This window comes from Catharus ustulatus, chromosome 2, assembly GCF_009819885.2.
Source record: "Catharus ustulatus isolate bCatUst1 chromosome 2, bCatUst1.pri.v2, whole genome shotgun sequence".
Classification (NCBI taxonomy): domain Eukaryota; kingdom Metazoa; phylum Chordata; class Aves; order Passeriformes; family Turdidae; genus Catharus; species Catharus ustulatus.
The window spans coordinates 120,181,872-120,209,076 of NC_046222.1; the positions used below are offsets into that span (position 1 = coordinate 120,181,872).

Genomic DNA, 27,205 nt, shown 5'->3' on the forward strand with positions numbered 1-27,205 from the left:
ATCCCGGGGGTTTGGCACCTGGATTCAGCCCGGGCTCTTGGAGGCAGAGGAGCTGCCCCAGAGCCCTTGTGACCATGCCCTGGAGGTGATGCCCTGGAGCACAGCCGGCAGCAGGAGAATTCATGGACCCAAAAAATGAGCGCGGCTGCCAAGAAGCGGAGCAAGACCGAGCTGGAGGAAATAATGCAGAACACATTTTCTGTCCTCAGAGGTTTAAGAATTAAAATTTAAAACTAGGTATTCTTCTCCCGAATACCACACAAACAACCCACGTTAGTCATTTGTGCTGCTAATGCAAACGTAATTTATATTTATTTTTTAATTACTATTTTTTCACATTGTACAGGCTCTCTGTTGTTAACAGAACTGATAACAAACTGCATGCAAAATTTGGGTTGTTTAATACTTCTCAATTAGGTTCCTGAATGCTGGGCTTTTCTATTATCCTTGAAGAGGAAGAATGTTAGCAAAGAGAGTTTCAGTAGTTTCTAAGAAAGCAGTAGAGAAAAACCACAGTATTTGTCTCTGGGAAAAAAGAATCTCAAAGCTGGTGCACTAAGCAGTGCCATTATTTTGCACAGGCTTTAAAGTTTGGTGTTTGGGAGAGGAGTGGTTGCCCTGATATGGTTTTTAGCATATAATTCCATGAAATAAGACCTGTTAAAAGCAATCTGCAGAGCCTACCTGAAGCCCTAAACCAGTAATTTTCTCACTAGATCACATCAAATACAGTGTTTGTTCTGTTTTGTCTACAGCAAGGAGTTTATGTGATCTCCAGCAAATGATGATATGCCTCAATTCTCTGCCTCTAAAGTTCTCATCTTTACAAGGAAGCCACAAGGTTTTTATTAACCTGTGTTCTCATTTGTTCACCTATTACAAGCATTAAACCACTCTGCTGAAGGCCCAAGTGTGGTCCTCAACCTGCCTTTTAATTCCTGGCTTTTGTGCATTCAAATCAATTTATAAAGGAACTGACTCTTGGGCTACTGAGCTCCATTGCCCTCAGCTCTGAACTCACAAAAATTCATATATGTGCCCAGAGCAGTCCAGCGTGTCATTGACTTCAGCAGGATTATCTGCTTTTTAAAAATTTTTCCTCAGTCAAAGCTGGTTTGAGAATTCCCCCTGCTTTCCCACTGCTCATTTCCATCTCCACACTTCTCCATGGTTTGTGAGGGTGCTCTGAGTGAGATCAGCAGGGAACTGCAGCATCTCCCCAAGGTGCAGCCTGCTCCTTTCATCACCTCCTTCCGAGGCAGTTTCCTCCCAGCCCACTCTCCTGCCTGGCTGTTGACACTAAGGAGCACCTGGTAAGCCAGCCCAGCTTTCTGATCTGGCTGAAAACTAACCGAGGGAGTTTTTTCAAAGTGAGATCACTGAGCTGATTCAGTTACTGTTCAACCACGTGAGTGCAAATGCAGCGTGTGAACAGGAGCACAAGGAGGGGATGGCAGCCTCAGAGCTCTGGGTTGGCTTAACCCAGCTGCACTATTGCACCATCTAGGGAGAAAAAAACCCAACATGGCTAAATATTTGCAGAGTGGTCAAATAGATGGATTTTTGTTTAATAGTTTTGCAAATTAGTGCCGTTTTATATCAACTTTAAAGCCATTACCTATTTGCCAGCTGCTCACAGAATGTAAAAGGAAAATATTCCAGCTCTAACCTACAGGACAAAGGTGCCCTGTGACCTGCTGAAGCACCAGGTTGGTTGAGTTCACTCATGCCAAGCAACCCTTTAGAAGTACTTCTTTCTAAAAAGACCAAGCTGAAGCACTGGATTGAATCCTGCTCTCTGAAAGGACTGGGAAATACTGCAAGACATTGGAGCAGTGCAAGAAAAGAGCTTCTCTGTGATGCCTCTGCTAGCACACCCACAGGAGAGAAGGAATTACATGAGACTGGTTACCTTGCCACAAAAGGATGAATTAGGTTGGTTGCATGAGATTTGTTCTCAAAACAAAACTGGTACTGACTACTGTTTGTCAGCCTGGCCAACTGTTGGAATATTTTAAATTTTTATTTATTTATTTATTTATTCATTCATTTTTATTCAGTGATTTGGATGCTTTGGAATTCCCTTGCTGGCTTCTTTTTCTGCCTCCTGAAGACAAGCTTCTTCTGGTGTCCTTTTCTATTCTTCCTACACTTCATCAAGAAAAAGCTCAGAGCCTGGGAAGCCAGTCCTCTAAGCACCTTAAATGTGAATTTTATTTAGGCCTGGCCCTTTTGAAAGCATGTAAGCAACTGAAATTCTCTCAGACGAGCTCTTTCCATGTTCTGTCATGAGCTCTGACTCCTCTCTTGTTTGGTGTTTGTTAAATTAATTCTCAAATCATAGTGGAGGCAGAAGGTGCACAATTCACATTTGGTAAAATTTAAGTGCCAGCTAAGTGCCAGCTAGGTTTTGTCTTGCTTAACTTTCACCATCTTCCCAGTGAAACAGGGGTTTGAATGACAATGTATCATTAAAGAATAAAATATCTGCTGTGAACAAAGCTGTGCACTCTTCCAGAAATGTCCAGGGCCCTGGTTCTCCAAATCCCTTCAGTTTAAGCAGAGCACCTGGAGAGCATGGCACACTCTCCAGGCTGATCCACCCAGAGCTGAATCCCAAATTAAACAAGTCAGGATGATATCCAGGACAAGGAGACTGTTGTGGTGTTGGGTCATAGAGGTGACCTCTGGGCTTGTCTCTACACACAGCTATTTCTTATTCCTGATTTATTTATACAAAGATGTTCTCATTCAGACCAAACCATTGTTAAATTTAATCCAGAGTAAATTAAGCAGGAAGAAATCCTTGTGGAATAAAGCCTTGAGAACAGGCTTCATGTCCTGTGTCTTTTGAAAGTAATTAAATGTCTCTGTAGACTCTTTTTAAAATGAAGCTTTGCAAAGAACTGCTATTATCCTGGCTTTAAACCACATTGTCCTCTATCTATTGCCCAACCTGCCAGATTAAATGACACACACTGGCTGCCTGGAACAATCACCTCGAGTCTGATACTCAGTATAACAAACAAAGACAAGCTTTATTAACCTTCAGACGTGTGATAGGTGTGAAGGTCGTGGTGCAGGTGGGAACAGCCTCTTCACCAATCCTGTTACACACCAAAGGGTGCAGGCTCCTTCCTTCCAACCGCAGCATCTCACGAGCAAAGGAGATGGTGAAGGATCTGGAGTGTCAGTCCAGTGAAGGGTGGCTGAGGGAGCTGAGGGTGTTTAGTCTGGAGAAAAGGAGGCTCAGGGGGGACCTTCTCACTCTCTACAACCCCCTGACAGCCAGGGAAGGTCAGGGACGAGAGGCCACAGCCTCAAGCTGCACCAGGGGAGCTTTAGGCTGGAATCACAAAGAATTTCTTCACTGAAAGGGTGGTCAGGCAATAGGACTATACAGAGAAGTCCCCATCCCTGGAGGTGTTCAATAAACTGAATATGGCACTTGGTGCTATAGTTTAGTTGACAAGGTGGAGATTTACCACTTGATGATCTTGGAGATTTTTTTTCCAAACAAAACAATTCTGGGCGTTCTGTAGTCCTTGCAATTAGATCCACAAAATGATCCAGGCACTGAAATCTAGCGCTGGGATCATCAAACCTTCTAATCCCACGGGCAACTAAAACCCAGAGACGTCCAAATTCTTGGCAACAGCTTCCCAGAGCCTAAAACTATTGCTTCAGAGCAGCCCGGGGCAGGCTGGCCGCAGTCCCGCACACCAGGCTGGGATGCAGGACGGAGCGACAGGGACCCGCTGCTGTTCCCTGGGCAGGGGAAGAAGAAAAGGCAGGAGTGAGACGAAGAAGAAAAGGCAGGAATGAGACGAAGAAGAAAAGACAGGAATGAGGTGGCTAGCGCTTCCCTCTCCTTTATTTGTCACAGCTTATTTGTCACAGCTCAGCAGCGAGCGCGGCGCTCCCCTCCCTGCCCATCGCTCCGGACGGGAGCATCGCCCCGGACCAGCTGGAACTCGGAAAGAGCCCCGCTCGTCTGTCCCGGGACAGAAGAGACACCTGTGGCAAAGCCAGGCCCTGGCCCGTCCCAGGAAGTGACGGCAGCCCTGTCCCCCCCGGCACACCTGACTCACCTGGGCGGGCGCTCGGGCTGCGCTGCGCTGCCGGGCGGTGTCCGGGCACGGCGCTGGCCATGGCGAGGGACGGCGGCTCCCCCTGGGCCATGGGGCTGCTCAAGACCTTCGAGGAGAGCGAGTTCAGCAGCTGGGAGAAGATCGGCTCGGGAGGGTTCGGCCAGGTGTATAAGGTGCGGCACCTTCACTGGAAGACCTGGCTCGCCATCAAGTGTTCGCCCAGCCTGCATGTGGATGAGAAGTAAGGGGGGACGAAGGGAATGGGGGGCAGCGGTGGGGACAAGGGACTGTTCGCACAGAGGCGCTCCGAGCCTTCGGTCACCCCGCGGATGCGCAGCCGGGGAGCTGCGGGGCGACCGAGCGCTGCTGTGTGCAGCCCTGTCTGACAGCCAGCAGCAGATCCATGGAATACCCCATGGAATACCCCATGGAATATCTCACGGAATACCCCACACGTCCCTCCTGCTCGCTGGGAGCCGTGCGGGAAGCATTCCTGCCCTGCCCAGGCTGAGCGTGTGCCGGCTTGCACGGACACGGCGAGCGCGCTGCGGCTCCGGCGGGCACCGGCGCGGAGAGGGATGGAGGGATCCAGGGCTTGGGAAGAGCCGGGGCTTTCCTGGCAGAAAGTGCAGAAGCTGTGACTCGTGTGGTGGCAGCAGGCTCGGGTTTGGTGTCTTTAGTGGGTGCTGAAAGGGAAGTGTGGGAAATGTGTCCGGCTCCGGAGCAGGGGCAGCGCTTCCCCGTGAGTCTGTCTGCTCGGGATGATCCTTGCAGGTGGGCTGTGCTGCAGGTAAAGGTGCCCCACGGTGGGACTCCCCTGCCTCTGTCGCTCGTTGTGGTCCTTGGTGAGGACGATGCGCTGTGCTGTTCTCACCCTGTGTGTGTGTGACCGCAGAATCACAGAGCGCTTTGGGTTGGAAAACATCTTAAAGCTCATCTCGTTCCAGCCCCCTGCCATGACCAGGGACAGCTTCCACTATCCCAGGTTGCTCCAAACCCATCCAGCCTGGCCTGGAACACCTCAGGGATGGGAGCTATAGAGTGCAGGTCTCCTTTCCTAGCAGAGGAAGGCTGTCAGATGCATTTTTACAAACATCCCTCTGTTGCAGGGACAGTAGTGGCTTCCAGCAGCTCAGCCTCTGTGCAGAGGGAGGTAAAAAATGCACAAGTCCTGTTCCTGGAGCTTTCCCAGCTCCACTTGCTCTTTGGGATCTCTACCAGCTCACAAGCCGATTCTGCAGTTCAGTTTTTGAGACGTGGATTGGCTCAGTCACAAAAGGTTTCCTGTTGGTGCCTTTCCTGCAGAAGGAGGGAGATAAGATAGCCCAAGATTGAAAACGTCTGTGAACCCTTCTTCTGCAGGATTTCTGGGGTAGTTTGGCATCTTTTCCAGTATCTGAATTGCTGATTTTGCAGTAGGTATGGCTTATAGAATGTAGAAAGGGAAATTAAATGTCCTTTGGAGAGGGAGAATTTACTATTTGCATAGGGTAGCTGTGCTGTCTGCAAATGAAATGGAAAAGACCTTTAAATTGCAGAGTGTATTTTATTGTGCTAATCTGAAAGCTCCCTACTATGAAAACCTCAAAGGAGATTTCAGATTTGATGCTTATTGATCAAAACAGTACCGTGGCTGATTAATTTTGAAGTTAAGATTAAAACATATCTTAAAAATAAGCTAGAACTTTTCATTTGCAGTGTACCTCTAGAAATTTACTCTGAAAATTAATTTTCCCTCTTAGAAAAAGGATGCTGTTACCTATTTTAACATGAACAATTAATTTTGAGATTTGCTGTCAGATCTCAATATATACCATGTGCAGTAGAGAGCCACCTGTCCCTCTGTGGCTATGGGGTGTGCAAATACTGGAAAACCATACAAACATGCAGCTCAATAAGCAAAAAATGCCTTGGGAATTTGGGGCCATAAGGCTCCTGCAGCTTCTGACTGATTTTAGTGAGCCATTCCTTGAAATACTTATTTTACTGCAGAATCTGTGCTTCAGATGCTTGAGGTAAAGCATTGATAAGAAATTGGAGTGTTCCTGGCCTTTGAAAGAGCTGCCTCTGCAAAATAAATATAAACTGATTTTTTTTTTTTTTTTCTGGGGGGGTGCTGCTCTATCAAACCCCTTTCAGGAGATGGTTATGCTGAGACTTTTTACCCAAAACTTTTCTAATAAACTTGTGCTATTCAAATAGTGGGGTGGGGGGCACAGACAGAATCAAACACAGCCTCTTCAGTTCTTCAGTTGGCAGGTTGCAACAAGCCTGTGTAATTAGATTGTTAATCCAGGAGATTAACTTGACTTGCTGTTTCTTGGAACCCTGTGAAGAGTTAGAAGAATTGCCAGTGGTATCAGAAACATTAACTGAAAAGCACAGAGGCTTTTTCTGATGTATTTATTTGGTACCACATTAAAACCCTGTTTGTAATGGCTTGGTGGTGGTAACACTGTGTAGTCTCTTACAGTGTTTCTGCAGACAGTGAGAGATTTGGAGTAATTCCCTCGGCAATTATCACATCATAGAGCCAAGTGGCCTCAAGCAGAAGAAAAACTGAATGTAGAGCCAGAAGTGTTTTTTACCTTTAAACCCAAGCCCTCTCAGACAATCCAGCCAAATTCCATTCCTAACACCTTATTTGCTCCCACTTTCCTGAGATCTCGTTTCTCACTTGGGATGCTCTCAGTGTGAGGAGGTTCAATGTAAATCTGAACAAAAGTCTGACCCAGAAAGGTGGAGGAGCCTCTCCTTCGGGACTTGCAGAGGGTGAAATCTCTTCACCATCTGGGCCAGAATGGAAGTGTGCTCTGCAGAAAAACAGTGGCAAGCTCAGAGACAGAGAATCCTTTGCTGATTTCTTCTGCTGACTGTAAGGTGTAACATTTCCTGGAGAGGGATTCTTATTGGAGATGTTGGCCGTGGGTGTGGAGGTGGAAAAAATTCTTGATTAAGGAAAAAAAAACCATAAAGCAAAACCTTACATGTATCTCCCTCTGCACATCCTGGGTTTGGGAATGGAGCAAGACTTTGACATTGAGGAGGTTTTAGAGATGCTTTGCTGTTAGTGGATGCTGTGTTTATTTGGAGGTGAAGGTGAATGAATGTCTCTTCTGTGTAGGGAGAACCTGAGAGTCACCTTGTGCTCCTTGAGGAGCAGGGGAGAGCCTGGCTGTCCTGTAATCCTCTGGTACCAGAACTGCAGAGATCTGTTAGCAGGGCTGACATCTTTTAACATAAAAAACCAGATTTTCTTCCTTTCCCCCACCACCCCAACATATTCTGCCCTGACCACGCAGTGTTGTTTTCTCATATTCTCTGAGAATCAGCAGTGTGGAAGTTTTTAAATATGCAGAGCAGAGGCCACTGCATGCTCTTAAAATCTCTGCCATGATGCAGAGAAGAGTTCCTGAGGACATTCAGGAGTGCTGTAATTTGGTGGACCCCCATGTGCACCACCAGCAGTTTGTGAAGAGCTAATTTAAACTCCAGGCTGGATCTCCCCTGGGCTGGGAGAAGCCTGGCTGCTCTCTGGCTGGAGAGATGGCCCCAATTACAAGTTTTGAGCTTCTCTGGAGCAACTTTTTGAGTTTCTCTGGAGCAACTTTAACTGCTCTGTCTCAGGCTCCATTAGGGAAATGTGGTGGGGGAATGTAAAACTGCGAGGACTGCCTGGTGAGTCGAAGGTTGTACTTTTACAGCAGTGTTATCTCTAGGGCACAAAGATTGGATCCATGCAAATGCAGGCACAGCTGTAATTCCTGCTGTTCTTGTGGCAGGGTTTGTGGGACAAGGGCTGGGCCCTGGGGACTGGGGCAGTGGGCAAGAGCAAGGCCCTTGTCTCTCCAGGGAATCCAAGGAATGCAGCCCTGTCTGTGGGATGTGGAGTGGGAGCAGACAGCTCTTAGGAGGTCTCCAACCCATGCAATATTTCTAGTTGCTTTGAAAACGACTGATGTGTACTGACTTCTCTGACTGAGATGCTCTTTGGCACTGGAGCCAGTGCAGGAGCTCTTGATGTGTGGGCCCTGTCTCCTGGTGGTGTTTACAGGAGAAAGTGTGTGCAGCCCATCATTTACATGACCTCAAGTGTCCTGTGTGCAAGTTTTCCTTTCCTTTTTCATTCTCTTTTTCTTTCTTGTTCTCTTTTTCTTTCCCCTTTTCTATTTTCCTTTTCTTTTTCATTTTTCTTTTCCTTTTCCCCCTCCCCCCACCTTTTTTTCCTTTTCTCCCTTTTTCTTCCACCCCTTTTTCTTTTTACTTTTCTCCCTTTTTCCTTTGTCTTTTTTTCTTTGCCCATTTTTATTTCCCATTTTTCTTTCCCCCTCTTCTTTCTGTTCTCCCTTTCTTTTCCCCTTTTTCTTCCACCCCTTTTTCTTTTTCTTTTTCTTTTTCTCCCTTTTTCCTTTTTTGTGTTTTTTCTTTGCCCATTTTTTGTCCATTTTTATTTTCCATTTTTCTTTCCCCCTCTTCTTTCTGTTCCCCCTTTCTTTTCCCCTTTTTCTTCCACCCCTTTTTCTTTTTCCTTTTCTCCCTTTTTCCTTTGTCTTTTTTCTTTGCCCATTTTTTGTCCATTATTATTTTCCATTTTTCTTTCCCCCTCTTCTTTCTGTTCCCCCTTTCTTTTCCCCTTTTTCTTTTCCCTTTGTCTTTTTTCTTTGCCCATTTTTGTCCATTTTTATTTCCTGTTTTTCTTTCCCCCTCTTCTTTCTGTTCCCCCTTTCTTTTCCCCTTTTTCTTCCACCTCTTTTTCTTTTTCCTTTTCTCCCTTTTTCCTTTGTCTTTTTTCTTTGCCCATTTTTTGTCCATTTTTATTTTCCATTCTTCTTTCCCCCTCTTCTTCCAGTTCCCCCCTTTTTTTTCCCCTTTTTCGTCCTCCTTTCCACTTCCCCCACTTTTTCTCTGTTTCCCCTTCTTCCCCTTTTCTCTTTTTCCCCCTTCTCCCCTTCTTTTCCCTTTTCTCCCTTTTCCCTCCTTCTCTCCTCTTTTCCCTTTTCTCCCTTTTCCCTTTCCCCTCATTTTTTCTTTTTTCCTTTTTTCTTTGTCATCTCTTTGTCCATTTTTCTATTTTTTCTTTTCCCCTCTTCTTTCTGTCTCCCCTTCTTTTCCCCCTTTTTTTCTCCATTTCCCTCTTTCCCCTCCCTTCTCCCCACTCTTTTCCCATTTTTTCCTTTATTACAATAAAGTTAGGATATACCCTGGAGGCAGAGGGGAGCAGAACCGAGGCGCCTCCAGAAGATAATTCTGACTTTAATCGCGCGGGCATTAAATAAGAAACCATTACAACAGAAGCCAGACCTGTGGCTCTGGGCTGAAATTCCCCACCAGGAGCTTTGCTTTTCCTTCACTTTGGACAGCTCAGAGGAGCTCCGAGTGCCGGAGCAGCTCCACACCCGCCCCCGCCGCATCCTTTGATCTGCGGGATGCGAATTTTGGAGGCTCCATCCCCGCTGCAGCTCCAGGGAGCTCCTCGGTGTGTGCCCGTGGCATCCTGCGAGGGGAAAGGGAAGGGAAGGGGAGGGAGAGACCTTTGATCTCCGCCTGGTGCAGCAGATCTGGCTTTAACGAGCTGTTTGTGTTAATGCCATTAATGCGAGTGCGCTCCGGCACCCGGCTAATGACTGCTTTGGCTCTCCTCACTGCTTTTGTGTTCTTTCCTTTTCTGTTCTCAAAAGGTGACAGGGGCCCTTTGGAAAGCTGTCTGAAAGCCTCCCCGGCTGGCCCAGGTTCAGTTTTGAATGCTGTGGGTATGGGAAAGTGCTAAGGGTGGTAATTGTTACATGGGGGGTTTATTTAAACAGGTAAATTAGATAGAGGGCACTCGCCTGTTCTGTTAATTCTCTCAATTAGCTGGGTCTGGTCCAAGAAGAAAGCAAGATTTTTTTTTTTGTTTGTTCTAAAGATTATTTTAATGAAACAGAAAAATCAGGTTTTTTTAGAAAACTCCCCATTTCCAGCAGCCAATCCGTGTTTTTGGCGATGCTCTCTGCGGCTGTTGCCAGCCTGAGAAACCCATCCCGAGGAGCCTCGTGGTTCCTGTCAGGCTTTGGCTGTTGCCGGGTCCTTGCTGTGCCTGGGAGGGCTCAGACGGGTGTTTTACATCCCCGACTCCAGCGCTCAGCCCGGTGAATTATGCTGGCTATGCGTGTGGCTTGGGGGCAAGGAGTTGGTTCTGTTATTCATAGGCGCTCCCTTCCAGCGTGCCAAAGAGCAAACTGGGTACTTGTCTGCAAAGGCAATTATTTCACAAGAAAATTCCTGTAGGGAGCAGCAGGAGCCAACGTGGTTAAGAGAAAAGATTTCCCTTATCTTTTTTTGTTCCTCTCTCAGTGTACACCCCTCTTTAAACCATTTTTCAGCCTGGTCTTGTTTCAGAGATGGGTTTGCTGCTGCTGGCTGTGCCTGGTGGGAGATGCTGCCTGCAGCAGGGAATTGCAGGCTGCCCCAGCAGCTGGGCAGCAGACCACATTCCCAGACAGCCTAGGGGCCAAGGGACAGCTCCCAAAATCCGAGGGTCCCTCACAGGCTGCGTTTCTGCTTCTCCCGACTCATCCAGGCATTGGGGGACACATGAGAAGAAAAGACTTGGCAGTGTGCAGGCTGGGCTTGGAGTTTTTCTCTTTTTAGAAGTGGACAGTGCTACTGGTTGGCCTTGGATTTGATATTTTAGAAGGAGAACAGTTTGACTGAGCTGAGGTTCTGCCATGAGGCTCCCACAGTGGTGACTGGCATCACTTGTTGGTGGCACAGAGCACAAACTTTGTGCTGTTACCACAGATTCTGTTGTCCATCAGATAGTGTGTGCACATCTCTGGGTGCATTGCAGGAGCTGTTATGTAATAGGAGAGGGTCTGCTCAGGAAACATTACCTGTCTGACCTCCCTGTGCCCTCTTTTGTGAATCTGTGGCAGCAATAGTGATGTGTCATGCCCATGGCCCAAAGCTGCTCTGGGCAGGGGTCATAATCATTAATAACGCAGTTTTTACAGATTGAAGGGTTTTTAAACCATCAAGTGTGGGCACAGCCAGCCTAGGGAGAGGATCCTTGTTCCCTCTTTCCAACCTGAAGCCAGAAGGCTGTGAGGGAGGTGCACAAGAAAGGCACAGCAATTAAGGGTCTTGACCTGTGAGGCTGCAGCTGGGACTGAGTAACACTTAACCCTGCGCAGGGTCAGGCTGAAGCGACCTGTAAACAACCCGGGGTGCTCATTACAGCTGCCAGGACCGGCCTGTTACATCACTGGGAATGGTGTGCTGGGAGTTCTGGGCACCTGCTGGAGCTGGGTGCAGTTTTGGACTTGTCAAATGTGTATTTGCTTTTGTTGTGTCTCCCTGGTTACAGCAAGCAGTTTGCTCCCCTCAGTGGTGGGTCCAAGGATTCCTCTCCCCAGTTTTGGGTCTGTGTGCACTCAGGATGCACCAGCAGGGGCTGACTGGCCTCTCTCTTGATGAACACAGCCTTATGACTCACAAAAAGTTCATGAATTCAGCCCAAAGAGTCACAGCAGTGCTAAACCTGGGCTCTACATCTGTCACCCTCCTTCTGAACAGCACAGCACCACCACCAGAGCAGGGAGAGGGGCTCTGCACTCGGGATATTCGCTCCTGCAGCTGGGAGCTGCCTACCTCTGAAATCATAAACCCCCAAATCAGTAAATATGGGAATATACCTGGAGTGCAGCTGCTGGGATGCAGCGAGGGTCAGACAGGGGATGATCACAAAATGCAGTGTTTGGTTTTCTAGGAAATGTTTTGTGAGTGTTTGGCCTGTGGAGAAAGAGCTGCTCCATCTCTCACCTCCCATTCTCTTCCACCCAGGGAGCGCATGGAGCTACTGGAAGAAGCCAGGAAGATGGAAATGGCAAAGTTTCGCTACATCCTCCCTGTTTATGGCATCTGCAAAGAGCCAGTGGGCTTGGTCATGGAGTACATGGAAACAGGGTCCCTGGAAAAGCTCCTGGCATCCGAGCCCCTGCCCTGGGAATTGCGCTTCCGCATCATCCACGAGACAGCCGTGGGGATGAACTTCCTGCACTGCATGTCCCCCCCTCTGCTCCACCTGGACCTCAAGCCTGCAAACATCCTGCTGGATGCCCACTACCACGTCAAGGTAAGCACTGAACACTGTCAAAAAGCCTGAGAGAGACCAGCAGTGTTCCTTCAGAATTAGAGAAATGCTCACTGATTCCCAAATTAAAATCCACCCTTAAATAAATCCACCTGGTTCATGCACCACTTTAGTACATTAATAGAGGTATGGTTAGGGAACTTGTGAGAACCCTGCTGACATTTTAGAAGGATGCAGTGAACCTAATGGGTCCTGACACAAATTTCCTTGCAGCAGGGTCATGAGAACAGGAGAAGTGGTGTGAACCTCTAAACCATCTTTGCCACTTCCACAGTTGCCATGGTTGCCTTGTTCTAGGTCTTTGTCTGTGCCACTAAATGCAGAGATCTCATTTCCAGCTGGAGTCTGGAGAAGCCTTCCCAGAGGCAGCTCATGTGCTCAGAGCATGTACAGTGAGGAAACATCTCTGTCCTGACTGCTCATGCATACCAGAGGTCACTGAAAGGAATTTTTTTGTGGCTGTTCCAGAGAAAACTGGCAAACTTGTTAGCCTTCTCTGCTGGAGTTCTATGGTCAGCTGGACCAAGGAGGTTGTGCTTGCTTTCTCAACTTTCTTTTTAGAGAACCCAGAGATCGAAACACAGTTTTTTCCCTGATTTTTTTTTTGTGTCCAATTATTATTATTTTAGCAGTGTCATAATGTATCTGCTCCCTGTTTTCCTGGCCCCCCCACTGATCAAGTGACTTTAGTCTTGCCTGTATCATTCTAACAATGAAGTTTTCATTAAATAAGGACAGATTCTCTGATGTCATGAGAGGGTTGGAGCCATAAGAGGTGTGTTCCACTGATGAAATCACACTTGTGATGGTCTCATCTTTTTTACTAGGCTTCTTAGTGAACTATTTCTTAGAAGGATTTCTTTCTGAGGTAGGAGGCATCTACAGGTGGTCATGCTATTATGGCCAGAACATCAGGATTTGAGCTGTTGAAAGCCTGTTCTCACACAATGGTGCTGAGAGGTCTTTGCTAAGTATTTATTTACTTAAAAGTTCGTGCTGGCTTGCATAACTTCTTAAATTCCTGATTCTTGACTCATCCATGAGCCCAGATAGCAAGGCTGTGTTTTTCTCACTGTTGGGGCTGCTGCACAGCCTGGATCTGGGTGGTGATGTAAGGGGGCAAAGTGCAAGATGTGCAAAAATTAAAAACTCTCTGGTGAGCTCATTGCTGACACCCCTGAACTGTTGCTTCTGTATGGAACACCTCTGTATGAAGGTCTTTAGATCCTTTCCATGGAGTTCAGAAAGGAATGGTCTAATCCAAACCTTTTCCAGGCAGCAGTCTTACATCCACAGGCATCTTGGAAAGCCCTCCAAGAAGCAAAGCAGGCACAGGAACCTATATGCAAAATAAGAGATTAACATATTCTGTGAGGCGCCTTCACTTTAAAAATGTGGCCCCAAACCTTCTTTTTGTGTGATGTGAAATTTATAATTATAATTTCAGACCCTGCAGCTCGATTTAATGTGCATTTTCTTGCTGGAAGGCTAATGGAGCTGCTGATTGAAGTGTTTTTAAATGTCAGCATTAATTTAATATGTGACCTGTCCCTAATAGAGTCCTAAGGTGAGTGAAGAGATGTTGCAGACTGCAAAAGAAGAGTTAGGAGGTAGGGAGGACTTTTACAAACTGTTTGCCCTTGAGCCAGGAAACAGTCAGTCTTCCAGTGGAGAGCATTAGAAATGCTGCTGTGCCATCCTGCAGTTAAATGCAAACACACCCTGCTCCTTTACGAGCACAGAGCTCACTGTAAAGCCCTGAGTGAGGCTGTGACTAAGGCAGTGCTGCTGTACAGAACTTATCATCAAGTGGGTGCCTCCATATCATAAAGCCTGGGCATTACATAAGTGTGTGCTGAACTGGGAGGGTCATTAGGAGGATGGGATTATCCCAAGCAGGGATACAGACAGACAGATATTAACTTTACCAAAGGCACGTTGGGGGATTCCCTGGTGATTTTAAAAGTTTGTGTGTTATATGTGCAAGTGGAAGCTTTGCTGTTTTTTGGAAGGTGGATGCATCCATCCTGCCTTGTGAGTTGGTGGTGGGAGCTCCCTGCCCTGCCATGTCCTGCTCCATCTTGTTTGCTTTGAACACTGCTTTCCTTGGCAGGATTATTCCATATCCCAGCAGCAGGGATCAGCCTGCTTTTATTTCTTCCTTTAGATGAACCTTTTACTTCTATTTGTACCAACAAGATCCACCCTTGCCCCTTTCTCCAGTGTTCCTTACATTCAGTCTTTCAATATTTACATGCTATTCTGACATCTACTTCTTTGCTCAACTTGACCACAACTTTTGAGCTCAGTCTTCAGCTCATTCTTCAGCTCTCCTGCCCTCCACACACATTCTGGATGTGTCCCCTGAGTTATTGTGATGTGGCAATTGCTGGCACAGGGGAAGCAAAGCCACATTCCAGCGCTGCCCTCGTGGGCTGTGAGTTTGCTCCTTCCCTGCTGCGATGGGATCTCTCTGCAGGGCCCTTGGAAGGAGAATAAACACCTCACCACGTGCAGAAATCTCGTGCCCAACTCACTGCCAGCTACCATGCCCTCGTGATCTCTGTGGCTGCTTCACAGGTTTCCTGTCTTCCAAAATCTCATGGTCCAGGGTGTTACTGTTTGTTCAGGTGTTTAAAATTAAACCGACCTGCAACTTAATACTTTTGGGCAGAGACATTATTTTAAGTTCTTGTTTGGGTTTTTTGCAGCTCCTTATCTTGTCACATATATATATTTGTGCACATATACACACAGACATATACGTATATATGTGTGAGTTCATGTACACACAGAGACAAACCTGACCAGCTGTTTTTCATCTCTAAATTTTGGATTTAAAGGACTTGAAGCAGAACGAGCTGTGCACTGCTCCCTGTGATTGCTTTTCTCCCCTCCCCAGTTCTCCAGTTTAAACCAGTGGGAAGTTGCTGCTGTGTTGTAGAGTGCTGATGGCCTGGATGGGAAGGTTGTCTCCGTGGTCTTCACTTTTATTTACTTGAGCTGCAAAATTTCTGAGCGTGGAGTTAGAAGCAGTCTGGCCAGATGGCAAATTTCATGATCAGAAACCTGTTAGCTGTAGGTCCAGGCAATGCCCAGAGGCCAGGCTGGTAAAGAGCAGTTGTCTCTTTTTTATTAGACTGCCTTATGTAGTAGCACAGCCACTTTTTTATCAGCTGCAATTGCTCTCCTGTTATTACAGATGAGGAGAGCCTTTGTTTTGTGTGTCCCTTCTGCTTGTTTCCCACCCTTTCTGATCAAGGTTTCCATGCAGGGCTGTTGTTGCATGGCTCTCTAATCCCAACCAACAAAGCTGGTTTGCACCTTGATCAGTTCTCTGATTGATCTGATTGTGGTGGCACGGGGGAGGGAACAAAAGCATCCCTGTTACAGTAATGCAGGTTCACCATGGATTAAAATGGGTGTTTGGCTTTGGTTTGTGCTGCTTCTGAACAGAGCATTAAAAATGCCTCACCTGAAAAGGATTTGGGGGAGCTAAAACTTTCAGGGCAGGTTGGAAAAGGATGGAAATAGAGTCTGTTTCAGAAAGGTGTATTTTAGAAGCTAACTGAAGGGCATTCTTAAAAAAACTATTCATAAAGACAGGATTGAAGTGCACATTGTGTTGGTATTTGAAATTAATTTTTAGTTATAATTTTTAGTAGTCCAAATCTGTGACCTGTGCAAATTTCTTTAAAATTTCAGGCATTTCTTAAGAACAAAAATGGAACAGCCTTTTTCCCCTAACCTCAGAAAAAGCAAACAAAGGAAATGTCCCCCACCACCAAACACCTGAATACCCCACAGACAAATGTGGGGACATTCTCAATATCCAAGTGGAGAGACTTTGAACAGAGACAAATACTGGATGTTCCAGCAGAGATTAAAAATTAATCCAGTGTATTTGATGCAGAAAACCTTTTGGTGAACTCTGTCCCTCAGTCCATTGCAGTGGGTTCTTGAATATTGCTTGCAGAAAAATGACATAAAGCATCAGGAGCTAAGGGCACAGTTCAGGACATCAGGAGGTGAAAGCAGAGTTCAGGGCAGTCTGTCAGGAGTCATCAGGAAAAAAAATGCACTTTCCAAGGACTCATGGTGTTTCTGGGAACTCATTTTATTTCTGGGAACTAGATCCCTGCAGTGCTTGGGAATAGCTGACTCTAGTAGCTGTGTAGTTATGCAAGTGTGTCTTCCTCTTTAAAAAAATATATAAATTACAGAATACAAAAAAATTACAAAAATAATTTCTTAAAGCATCTAAAACTTTGCAAGCTTGTGTTTTTGTATGAACTAGAATGGAAAGATCCACGAATGGCAAAAGCAGAGAAAGCCTTGCGTGCACACGTTAAAAACGGACCAAACTAAAACTAAAAATAAATAAATAACTAGAAATCTTCAGAGATCTTGGAGTCAGGTTGTGGTTGTTTTCTTTAGAAGGGCCAAGCAGCTCTGAAGTTGTTTATTGTAAAGGCACATCAGTCTCAAAAGGCAAAGAATCACAAGCATTAAAGTCCATGCTAAAAGTTTTAGACGTAGAGTCCCAAATAGAAGTGAAGTCCCAATTAGAGGTAGAAGCTGCTCCTGTTGAGGCCCTGGGAAGGCTGATATTGCTCTTGCAGCTCCTGTCTTCTTTAGGAGATGATGATGGCGGTGAGGAGAGAAGAAAAGCGAGAGAGTAAGAGTGAATCTCTCTCCAATACATAAATTCTTACATACAAAATACCCAACGAGCTAAAAACACAAACCCAAACCATTTCTTCTTAACCTACTAGAATTTTAGTTTCTTAGTACGCCAGCTTACGCATAAACTACGCATATCTACTTGTTCTATCTAACAAATATAAGCAATATTCTTACTATCGTTTTATTATGTGTAAAACCGGAGCCTACACAGAAATTTGTTTTCAACACCAATATCTAGGACTGTGTTTTTCCACCTTGACTAGAACTTGCTGATCTCTTTCTGAGGGGCTCAGGGAGGCCTGTGTTTCCAGACTCCAGCGCTGGCGCGGTGCGCGTTGCTGGAAGCGGGCAGGAAACCGCGTGCCCGCTCGGCGCTCACGTGTCTGTTCTCATGCAGCCCTTGAAGGAGCAGAGCTGCCTGAACATGAACCATCCCAGGCTGTGCGTGGGCTCTGGCCAAGGCTCCCTTCTCCTCTCCCCACCGCGGGTTTTGCATGCAGCAGTCTGTCGCCTCCCTGTCTCCCCTGCTGATACCACGCAGCGCTTTTGAAGGGACCCACCTGAAATTGCTGGTTGTGGATTCCCTGGGGATTTTGGGGAAGGGCAGAGCCCGGGGTGGGCTGCAGGGAAGGAGTGGGGAAGGGTGCTCCACTTCCACTGCCTTCCCCAGCAAAGGGTGTTGCAGAATGAGGTGCCTGGCAAGCAATTTAAAGGCAAACCAGGCAAGTTAAATGGCTGTACCTTCCACCCACTGCGCAGTTCCCACTGGTGTTTAAACAACCTGCATGACTAAATATGCCATGCAGCGTGGAAAATTCACCCTAGAGGAACTAATAAAAGCCACGAAAAGCTGCCTGCAGAATCCCACTATTTTGTTGCAGCCTGTAAGATAACAATTCCCCACTTTCCAGTGCTTTCTCCTGCAGAATTTGATATGATCAAAGCCCTGCTCTACAGGTGATTTTTTAATTAATTGACTTATCACCCAGTCCTTCACACTAGGTAGGGGCAGTTCCACAAGGTGAAGTTCTTGCTAGCCTGGGGAGGGTGTATACCATGTACCTTAGCTGTTTCTTAGTTTGTAGGGTGACTTTTTCAGTCTGGAGTGCTCAGCTCTGCCTTAGCCCCCAGCCTTAGATTCACACACCGTAGCTGGTGGCTCCAAAGGAGTGTCACCCTGCTGTCTGCATTTCATCTTCATTTCTTCACTCACACAGTAGGAAACACGGCATTGTTTAGACAAAGAGGGAGGTGTGTGGCTGTAATTATGCCTGGATTTCTTGAGGTGTACACAAGGCTCTGTTAATCAAAGGAGAGCAGCGCTTCGCCACGTCGGATCCGTTCAGACTTGCAGCCTTCGGTTCTTTCATTAACCTGACACCACAGACATCTCAGTGTGATGCTGGGGTTGTGCTTTTGTTCTCCTCTGGAGCACCAAGGGCCCCAGACTCATGCAGAATTTCCTGTGGTGGTCAATTTGACTCTTCCCAAGGTGACCTGGTGTGTGGACGAGGGTTTCTTGACTACTTGCTGCTTTTCTGGGCTCCAGTGCTTGGCTTGCTGAGGAGTCCAGCAATCCCTCTCTTGAGAGGGTAGCTCTACAAGGATGAGAAGTTATTCCTCCAGATAACTTTGCTTTTTCCCTTTTTTACCCCCTGTGTGTATGCTTTTTTGTTCCCAAGTCGTTCCCACATTACCCTACAGATTAAAGAGGGACAACAGGTTGGGCATCCCTGTGTTCTGGGGTGCAGGACTTCTCCAGCTCCTCAGAATGCCTCTGTTGAGCTCTTTGTCCATGGGAGAAGTTCTTGCTGAAGCTGTGTGGGTTGCTTTGTTTGTTTTATAGCAAAGGGAGATTCCTTGCATGGCTGTGTAACCTGCCTGTTCTCCAGGAGGCTGAAGCTGGCAGCAATTTTCTCCCTTTCCAGTAATGGACACATGTTAGAACTGGTTCTGTGGTATCTTTGGAGAGAAACTTCTCAAAGTGTGGAGTTGGAACCTATTTAAAAAAAAAAAAGCAGAGTTTTTTTTAATTATGCTTGTTGTTTTGAGGGAAAACTTTCTCAAAGGAGAAGCTGTGAAGATCAAAAGGGGAATGAGTCATTGAAAAACCGGAGTATTTATTAGATAAAAAGAATGTATAAGGTAGGGGGAGGGGGAAATCTTATCTGACATGGAGACAAAAATCAGTGATCCAAAAAGACTTGACTTTCCTTGAAATTTCCACTTGGCTTAATAGACATTTTTGTCCAGTGGGAAATAAATAAGACAAAGGAAATTCCTGGCCTATCTGTTTGCTCGATGACTGGTATGCCTTTGAGAGCAAATGAATGCATATTTGCTTGACACTTCAAATTAAAGTGGAGGTGTGTCCTTTTTATAAACTTGCTGTCACTTGTTGTGCTCATTTCAGCTGTGCTCCCTGCGTCACTGCACCAACTTGCTGTATCTCCTGGCTGCCAAAAAGAGTTCCCTGTGTGGGTTTTTGGTGTGTGTGTGTTTCCATTTGGGTTTTTGGAGCACTTGGTCCTCGTTGGCATGGCCAGTGTGACAGTGGTATCTCAAAGAGTGATTCTCCAGCACATTTAAACACATCCTACAACGTGAGGTTATGTAGGGAAAGGGGGTGGCAGGGCCAATAATTACATTAAAGTAGTTTGCAGTAGCTAAATATGACTGGTTTAAATTACAATAAATTGTCTTGACTGTTTGTTGTGTTTGCTATGTAATGGGCTGGCATGCTGCTGCTTGCAAAAACTGCTTGCCTTTTTTTTTTTTTCTTTCCCTTCTTTTTCTTTTAGCTTCATCATAAAGAAAAACCTACCATAGCATTATGCTTCCAGAGATTTTTATTGGCTAAATATTTCTGAACAGCATTTCACCATATTTGTTGGGTCATCCTGTTGCATCTTTTGTTCTTTGCAGAAAATATTTTGTGAACACCTTGGAAGTCTGATAGTACCATGCACTTTTCTCACCTTCTTCCTCCTCTTTTTTTTTTTTTTTCTTTTTGCAGATTTCTGACTTTGGGCTTGCAAAGTGCAATGGCTTGTCCCATTCCCATGACATCAGCATGGATGGCTTGTGTGGCACCATTGCCTATCTTCCCCCAGAGCGCATCAAGGAGAAAAACAGGTGTTTTGACACCAAGCATGATGTGTACAGGTCAGTGAACTATGAAAACACCTAAATGCTATTTTGGTAACCCTGTAAAATGAGCCCTAGATCCAGCTTGAGTCTCATCTTGAAATGTGTCACGTTTGCTTTGGGTTTTGCAGTGTATTTGTGGGGTAGAGACCTTTTAAAAACTGCAGGTGATCCTGGGTCTTGAAATTATTTGTTAGCAGCTGGCAATGGGAGCCACTCTGCCCACCTTTAATTTCCCTTCTAAAGGTACATCCTGACCTACTTTTCAAATCTGTGATAAAATTCTGAGTTATCTTCAGTGGATTTCATCACTAGGTCTTTGGCTCTTCTTTCCTGGCAAGATTATTAGGGAAAGGAAATCACAGCTTTAGATTAAAAAGATATCTCTTATTCTAAATTAAATGGATTTCTTTAAAGTCATATTGCAGGGTAGAGGCATTAAATTAAATCTTTCTCTGATTTTGTCAGGGTGGATGTGGAGTGGTTGGTCCCTGTGTTTGCTGCCTCAGGTTCCTCCCTGCCAAAGCTAGACTTTGAAATCATGGTTCTTAGCAGCATCTGTGTGTGTGTGTGTTCATCAGCTGAATTAGATGCAAAAGTGGAGGGACAAGGAAAATAAATTATATTTCTGTGAGTTCTTTGGTTTTGTTTTAAAAAAATTGTAGAAATATTTTTTTACCTTTTAATATTTTTTTTGGTAGCTTTTCCATCGTGGTTTGGGGAGTTCTTACACAGAAGAAGCCTTTTGCAGGTAAGCTGTGTGCTATCTTGAATTTTTCTTTCCTTTTCCCCATTGATAAGCAAACTTCTTGTCCCACCAGCACCAGATTTTTGTGTGTGACTTCCAAATTCTGACAGTCTTGTGTGGCAGATACTTTTAAGCTCTCAGATTCTGATCACAAGCTTAAGTCCTCCTTTGTCCTATGTCGTAAAAACAGGACCTGTATTGCTGCAGGTGCCCTGGTCTGCACATTTTTGCTTCTGCTGGAGTTTGCTGCACAGCATCACATCAGTGTGTGGCAAAGCCAACTTGGCAGGCAGCTCTGCTGTTGTTCAGAAGTAGCTCCTCTGTAGAGAAGCTCTGTAGTTTATTTGTAGATTGTGGGTACAGATTTGTTCCTTATAAAAATAAATAAAAAAGGAGAACAGCTGTCTGTGAGAATAAGCCCTGTTCCACCCTGCAGTGAATGCACAGGCAGCTATTTATTCTTTATGACTTTCCTGTGTCTGTGACTGGCCTATGTATAGCAAACATGTCCCAACAAGTTCCAGTCTGCTGTTAGTTTTTCTCCCAGTGAGGGATTCCCTTTAGCCCAGTGGTTGATTTACAGTCAGGAGCTGCATTACTGCAACACTTGATTTGTCTTCTTCCTTCACCTTTATGAATAGTTCAGGTTCCTGGTCTACATAAAACCCAAGGTTCTGTTTTCTTACAGGCAGATATGGAAATCTGAATAGAGGTAGCACAGAACTGTTTGAGGTTTTTTTCTCTTTTGTTCTTTATCTTTAATGGTTGGAAAAAGAGCACAGTCACTCGCTGAAAATTGGTTTTAAGTACTACGTAAGAAGAAGGTGCTACTGCATTAAAAATACCTTGTTGGAGAAGACAACCAACAATATTTTCCCTCATTGATGAGAAATCTAGAAAAAAAAATGTGACAAAGAAAAAATTCAACCTAATGCACCCTTAATGCTTTTGGAAAAAAAAAAGTGATTCCTTTTGCCAGGACATCTAAATTTGTGTGCTTTTGCTTTGCAGAGGAAAACAACATTTTACATATTATGGTAAAAGTAGTTAAAGGCCACCGCCCAGAACTACCTGCTGTTTCCAAATCCAGACCTCAGTCATGTAATAACTTGATCAAACTAATGCAAAAATGTTGGCAAGATGATCCTGGTGAACGGCCAACATTTCAAGGTAAGGTTTCCTCGTAACTTGGCTGCCCATTTATTCTTCTGTGAGTCATGTTATTGCTCAGGACTCTGCTAATCCTTGGGGTAAACGCTGAGAAGCTCTGTGACAGAATAAATAGAGAACATTGTTTGGTGGAGACAATGATACAGGGCACTTACTCATTTGTGGAGGAAGGGATTATCTGAGGACATGCCTGACCATGATGGTGTTATGTAAACACGCCAGGAATAAGCCTTGTACTGAAGCAGCTGGTCCATTCAGCCAGAAATTGTTTATTTCTGATAGTGTGTGTCAGGACATGGGCCAAGCTGGAGCTGCTGTGGTTTGCAGTGTACCAAAGCGTTGAAGGAACTGGCTCTTGGAATTTGTACAGTTGTATGTTGAGAAAGGGAATTGTTTTCTTGTAATGAGACAGTTTGTACAGTCACTTCTCTGCCAATAAAAGGTTTGAACTTGTCCAAAGCACCTGTTATGAATTCAAGTGTGCAGAGGGATGTAGCAAGTGCTGTCACCACGTAGCCTCATTCAGCATCAATGGGAGAGATTTGCCTCTTTCCTCTCCTCCTGCTCCAACAAGGAATGAGGACTGAAGGGATGAGGGATTCCATCTTTAAAAAAAAAAAATCTAAATCTGCCAGCAGTACAGTGGCTCCCATTTCACAGTCCTGCAGTGTGGCCCCTGTGTAACCCCAGTCTGGTGTAGCTGGAAATGAATTGTTTGGGCAGCCCTGGGTCCCTTTGTGCCACTGAGGAGGTGCTGGATGGAATGGTCAGGACTAAAGATTTTCTCCCTCAGTATCTCAGAGATTTTAAGTTTGATTGACAGAGAAAGGCAGCAGGGTATCCCAGAAACTCTCCTGAAAAAAAAAAAAAAAAAAAAAGCACTAAAACCTTCTCTTGTTTCCTTTAAAGAAATCACTTCACAAACAGAGGCCCTTTGTGAAAAACCAGAAGATGAAACAAAAGAGATGATTACTCAGGACCTGGACAGCAAGAATGCCCCAGAGCAACAGCCTGAGGTATTTTCTCTTTCACTTCTTGTTCAAACTTTTGGATTTTGGGAGGAACAGACTCCTTTATGACCTGGAAGGTTCCAAGCAACCTTCTCTTTGCTGCTTTTGAGCATCACCTTTCCTGATAGAAATGTTTCTTGGTGAAGGACTGTAATGCACAAATGACAGCAGGGGCATGGAAAACCTCAGGGCAGAACCAAATGCAAGTGGATCTTATTCTGTGGAGGAAGAGTAGGACAGTTAGAAAATCAAGGCTGGAGCTGTGTGGGTGTGACTGATTTTGAAAACCATTGTAGATAGAAGAGCCACGTGGCTTCAGTGGCTCTGTGAGTACTGATGGAAGCTGCCCTCCTGCTTCTGAAAAAATTCAGTGACCTTATTCACAGGTTTCATTTAATACAATTTATGTTTAAAAGCTACCTGCAAACTAACAAATTTATGTTTTGTCTGTAGGGCCCATGCTCATTTTTGTTTGCTGACCTTTCTAAAATGCTTGTGTGCTTCTCTTGAAGGGGATTTGTGCACTGTCCCAGAAGAAACAGGAGCCTGCTCTACCATCAGTGAAGGATTACAGTCTCTCAGAGTTGCTGTCCCAGTTGGATTCAGGGATTTCACAGACTATGGAAGGCCCTGAGGACCTCAGCCGCAGCTCTTCTGAGTCCAAACTCGCCTCCAGTGACAAGCGGCTTTCAGGAGTTTCATCTGTGGATTCAGCTTTTTCATCCAGAGGATCCCTTTCCCTCTCCTTTGAAAGGGAGAGTTCAGGTAGTGGTCAAGTTTTCCTTTGTAGTTGTTTGGACTGGGGCATGGGAGGCAATGGGTTGGAGAGCAGAACAACATTCTGGAAATTACTGTTAGCCTTGCTTTCTTTTGCTGTCAGCACTACAAATTTGTTTACTGGAGGTAGTTATTTAAAAGGAAAAAATGAAAATAAAAATAAAAACTATGTGGTTCCCAAACATGATCTAATGAGAAAGAATAAATCTCGTTTACTTTTGTAAAGGAGTAAACTCCCATTAAAGCAATTACAGAATCAGTCATGTAGAGGTTGGTTGGAAGGGAGGTCACTACTAGTCCAGCATCCTGCTTGACATGGGATTAAAGCCACTGCCCAGTCAGGCCAGCTGAGTTTGTGGCTTTTTCAGTTATACTAAGCCTAAAGCTGAGCACCTTTGAGAGGACTCAAGCCACCTTCTCAGCAGCCCTGGGACCACTGTGGTAAAGACCCCCTCACCTTTCATTCCAGTGCTGCAAACAACCCCAAATAACCCCAGACATCAGTTAGGTAAACAATGGTTAGCAGGGAGATCAACCACAACATTCTTTGGTCTTCACAAGAAACAGAGTTAGTGGGGGCCCAAATCTGACCTGAAAATGTTCTGGGACTCATTTGGGGTTGGATTGCTCTGCAGGCAGCTCATTGCTGTAACCATGGGCAGGTAAGGTTCACAATTGTCATGCTGCCTTTTCCATAGAATCTTAGAACAGCTTGGCTTGGAATGGGCCTTCAATGAGCAGGGACATCTTCAGCTAGATCAAGATGAATGTTTTCAGGGATGGGGCATCCACCCACCACCTCTCTGGGCAACCTGTTCCAGTGTTTCACCACCCTCATGGTAAAAATCTTCTTCCTTCTATCCATTTAGATATTGGTACTACAGACATACAGAAGAGGAAGCTAACGGAGGCAATTTTATCTGGAGATACCAGCAAGCTGATGAAGATCCTCCAGCCTCAGGATGTTGATATTGTTTTAGATGGGAACTCCAGTCTTCTGCACTTGGCTGTTGAAGCAGGGCAAGAGGAATGTGTGAAATGGCTCCTGCTGTACAATGCTAACCCCAACCTCACCAACAAGAAAGGGTCCACCCCTCTTCACATAGCCATCGAGAAGAAATTCAAAAGCATCGTGGAGCTGATCATGGCCAGGAAAATCAACGTCAACGCCAAAGACGAGGACCAGTGGACCGCTCTTCACTTTGCTGCCCAGAACGGGGATGACTTCAGCACCAAAATGCTGCTCGACAAGAACGCGTCCTTGAACGAGGTGGATTTTGAGGGCAGAGCCCCCATCCACATAGCCTGCCAGTACGGCCAGGAGAACATCGTGCGCATCCTGCTGCGCAGAGGCGTCAACGTCAACATCAAGGGCAAGGACGACTGGGTGCCCCTCCACTACGCCGCCTGGCAGGGCCACCTCCCCATCGTCAAGCTGCTGGCCAAGCAGCGCGGCGCCGACGTCAACGTGCAGACCCTGGACGGGAGGACCTCGCTGCACCTGGCCGCCCAGCGCGGCCACTACCGCGTGGCCCGCCTCCTCATCGACCTGGAGTCGGACGTCAACGTCAGGAACGGGCTGCTGCAGACCGCCCTGCACATCGCCGCCGAGACCGGCCACACCAGCACCTCCAGGCTGCTCCTCAAGCACGGCGCGGACATCGAGGCGGCCACGGCAGAGGGATACACGGCGCTGCACTTGGCATCGCGCAGCGGCCACCTGGCCACCACAAAGCTGCTGGTGGATGAGAGGGCCAGCGTTCTAGCCAGGGGCCCTTCAAACAGGACAGCGTTGCACCTCGCTGCGGAAAACGGGCACTCGGAGGTGGTGGAAGAACTTGTCAGTGCGGAGAACATCAACGTTTCTGACAGCGAGGGGTTCACGGCACTTCACCTGGCTGCGCGAGGGGGGCACGCCAAGGCCGTGGAGGTTCTCCTGAAGCACGGGGCTCTCACTGACATGCCCAGAGCCAAGTGCCAGACCCTGCTCCCGCCTGCTCAGCACAGCAGGAATAGCTCACCCACGGTGTTGTTAAGTGACACTTAAGCACAAGGTGCTGAGTGGTGTTTTTTTACCTGGAGTGAGGAGGCTGCTGGAGTTTGGGGACTTCTCCAGCTGTGCAGGGATGTGCCCACCAGGGGTGGCAGCTGGTGGACTGAGGTGTGTGAGTGTGACTGAGGCCAGAGCTGGAATCTGCCCTGGTCTGTGTCATTCATTCTGTGCCTGCCCACCTGCCTGGATCCGGACATTCCCCTCCCAAGGATGTTGTAAGAGAAGGATCTGACTTGTGCGTTCCCCCTGCTTATTTTTTTTTTCCCTGATGTGCCAAACTAATTTAAGAACTAACATTATGCTTTTTTTATTTTCCTCAAAATAAAAAGAAAAAAAAAAGATGGCATCACGGTTCATTGCAGCAATTGATATTTTGGGCTGAAAGCCTCCAGTGTAGAATAAGCACAACAGCAGTCTGCTTGAAATTAATGCAGGAGTTGAGGAAATGGCTGTTTAAGGCACAGTTAATCACGTTTCTGCTGTGTTTTTAATGGAGACATTGATTACAGATTTCCATGTACTCAAAAGTTTATGAGGCAGACTTAATAACAAGACAGGATTCCAAAAAACATAAGCAGAAGTAAAAGTTTAACACTGCTGTCTTCATGTACAGTGCTGCCTTGTATGTATCCTGAGATCAGTAAACTGGACTAGGTGCTCAGTGGTTTGTCTTAAATGAGCAAGTCAAGACCTGAAATGTGTGCTGGACTGGAACTGGATGGTTTGTTCTAACACCATTTACCAATTTGCAAAACACTGTTTGAAGGGGCTGATGACTGGAACTGATATACTGTGTATATAGGATTTCTACCCGTTGTATGCTTTTTTTTTCTACTGAAGAAAATAGATTGCTTAGAGTGGGTATGTTTTAATACACCTTTTAATTTCACTCTTTTCGAAGTACAAATGTGGCTTGTTATTAATAAAAAATTGTGTTCCACAAATTGTCTGTATTTTGGTAAAGCAACTGAAAACCCATTGACCAACAACAGCAGGACACAATTATTGTGTGTTTAGTGATCACAGAATGACTTGGGTCAGAAGGGACCTGAAAGACCCCCTGACCTGGGCAGGGACACCTTCCACTAGATCAGGTTGCTCAGAGTTCCATCCAACCTTGTCTTGAATGATATTGAAGCCCAAACTGCTCTCAGTTTTCCATTTTCTACAGCTTTACAGAAAGTCAGGAGCTTGAAGGAATGGGAGGTGTTTGTTATTTACAGAAAAAAATTGTAGAATAAGGCCTCACATAACCATGTAACACTGGGATGGTTTCCTCCTATGCTGTAGCTGTTTGTGGAGAATGGAATGGTATTAAAAAGTAGATGGTGAGGCCACTGCTCATGCTACTACATGGAGCAAATTGCCACTACATTACAAAGCAATGCCGCT

At 45.9% G+C, this 27,205-nt stretch overlaps 1 protein-coding gene across 1 annotated transcript; it reads left to right on the forward strand.

Moving 5' to 3' along the window:
* The first annotated feature begins 2,856 nt into the window (after positions 1 to 2,856).
* Positions 2,857 to 26,720, forward strand: RIPK4 (receptor interacting serine/threonine kinase 4). Its single transcript, XM_033053459.1, has 8 exons — positions 2,857 to 4,332; positions 11,913 to 12,204; positions 19,925 to 20,073; positions 20,757 to 20,806; positions 21,815 to 21,973; positions 22,883 to 22,989; positions 23,496 to 23,748; positions 24,630 to 26,720. The coding sequence occupies exons 1-8, from the start codon at positions 4,151 to 4,153 to the stop codon at positions 25,805 to 25,807; spliced, it is 2,370 nt and encodes a 789-aa protein (XP_032909350.1). The 5' UTR covers positions 2,857 to 4,150; the 3' UTR covers positions 25,808 to 26,720.
* Positions 26,721 to 27,205: the final 485 nt, after the last annotated feature.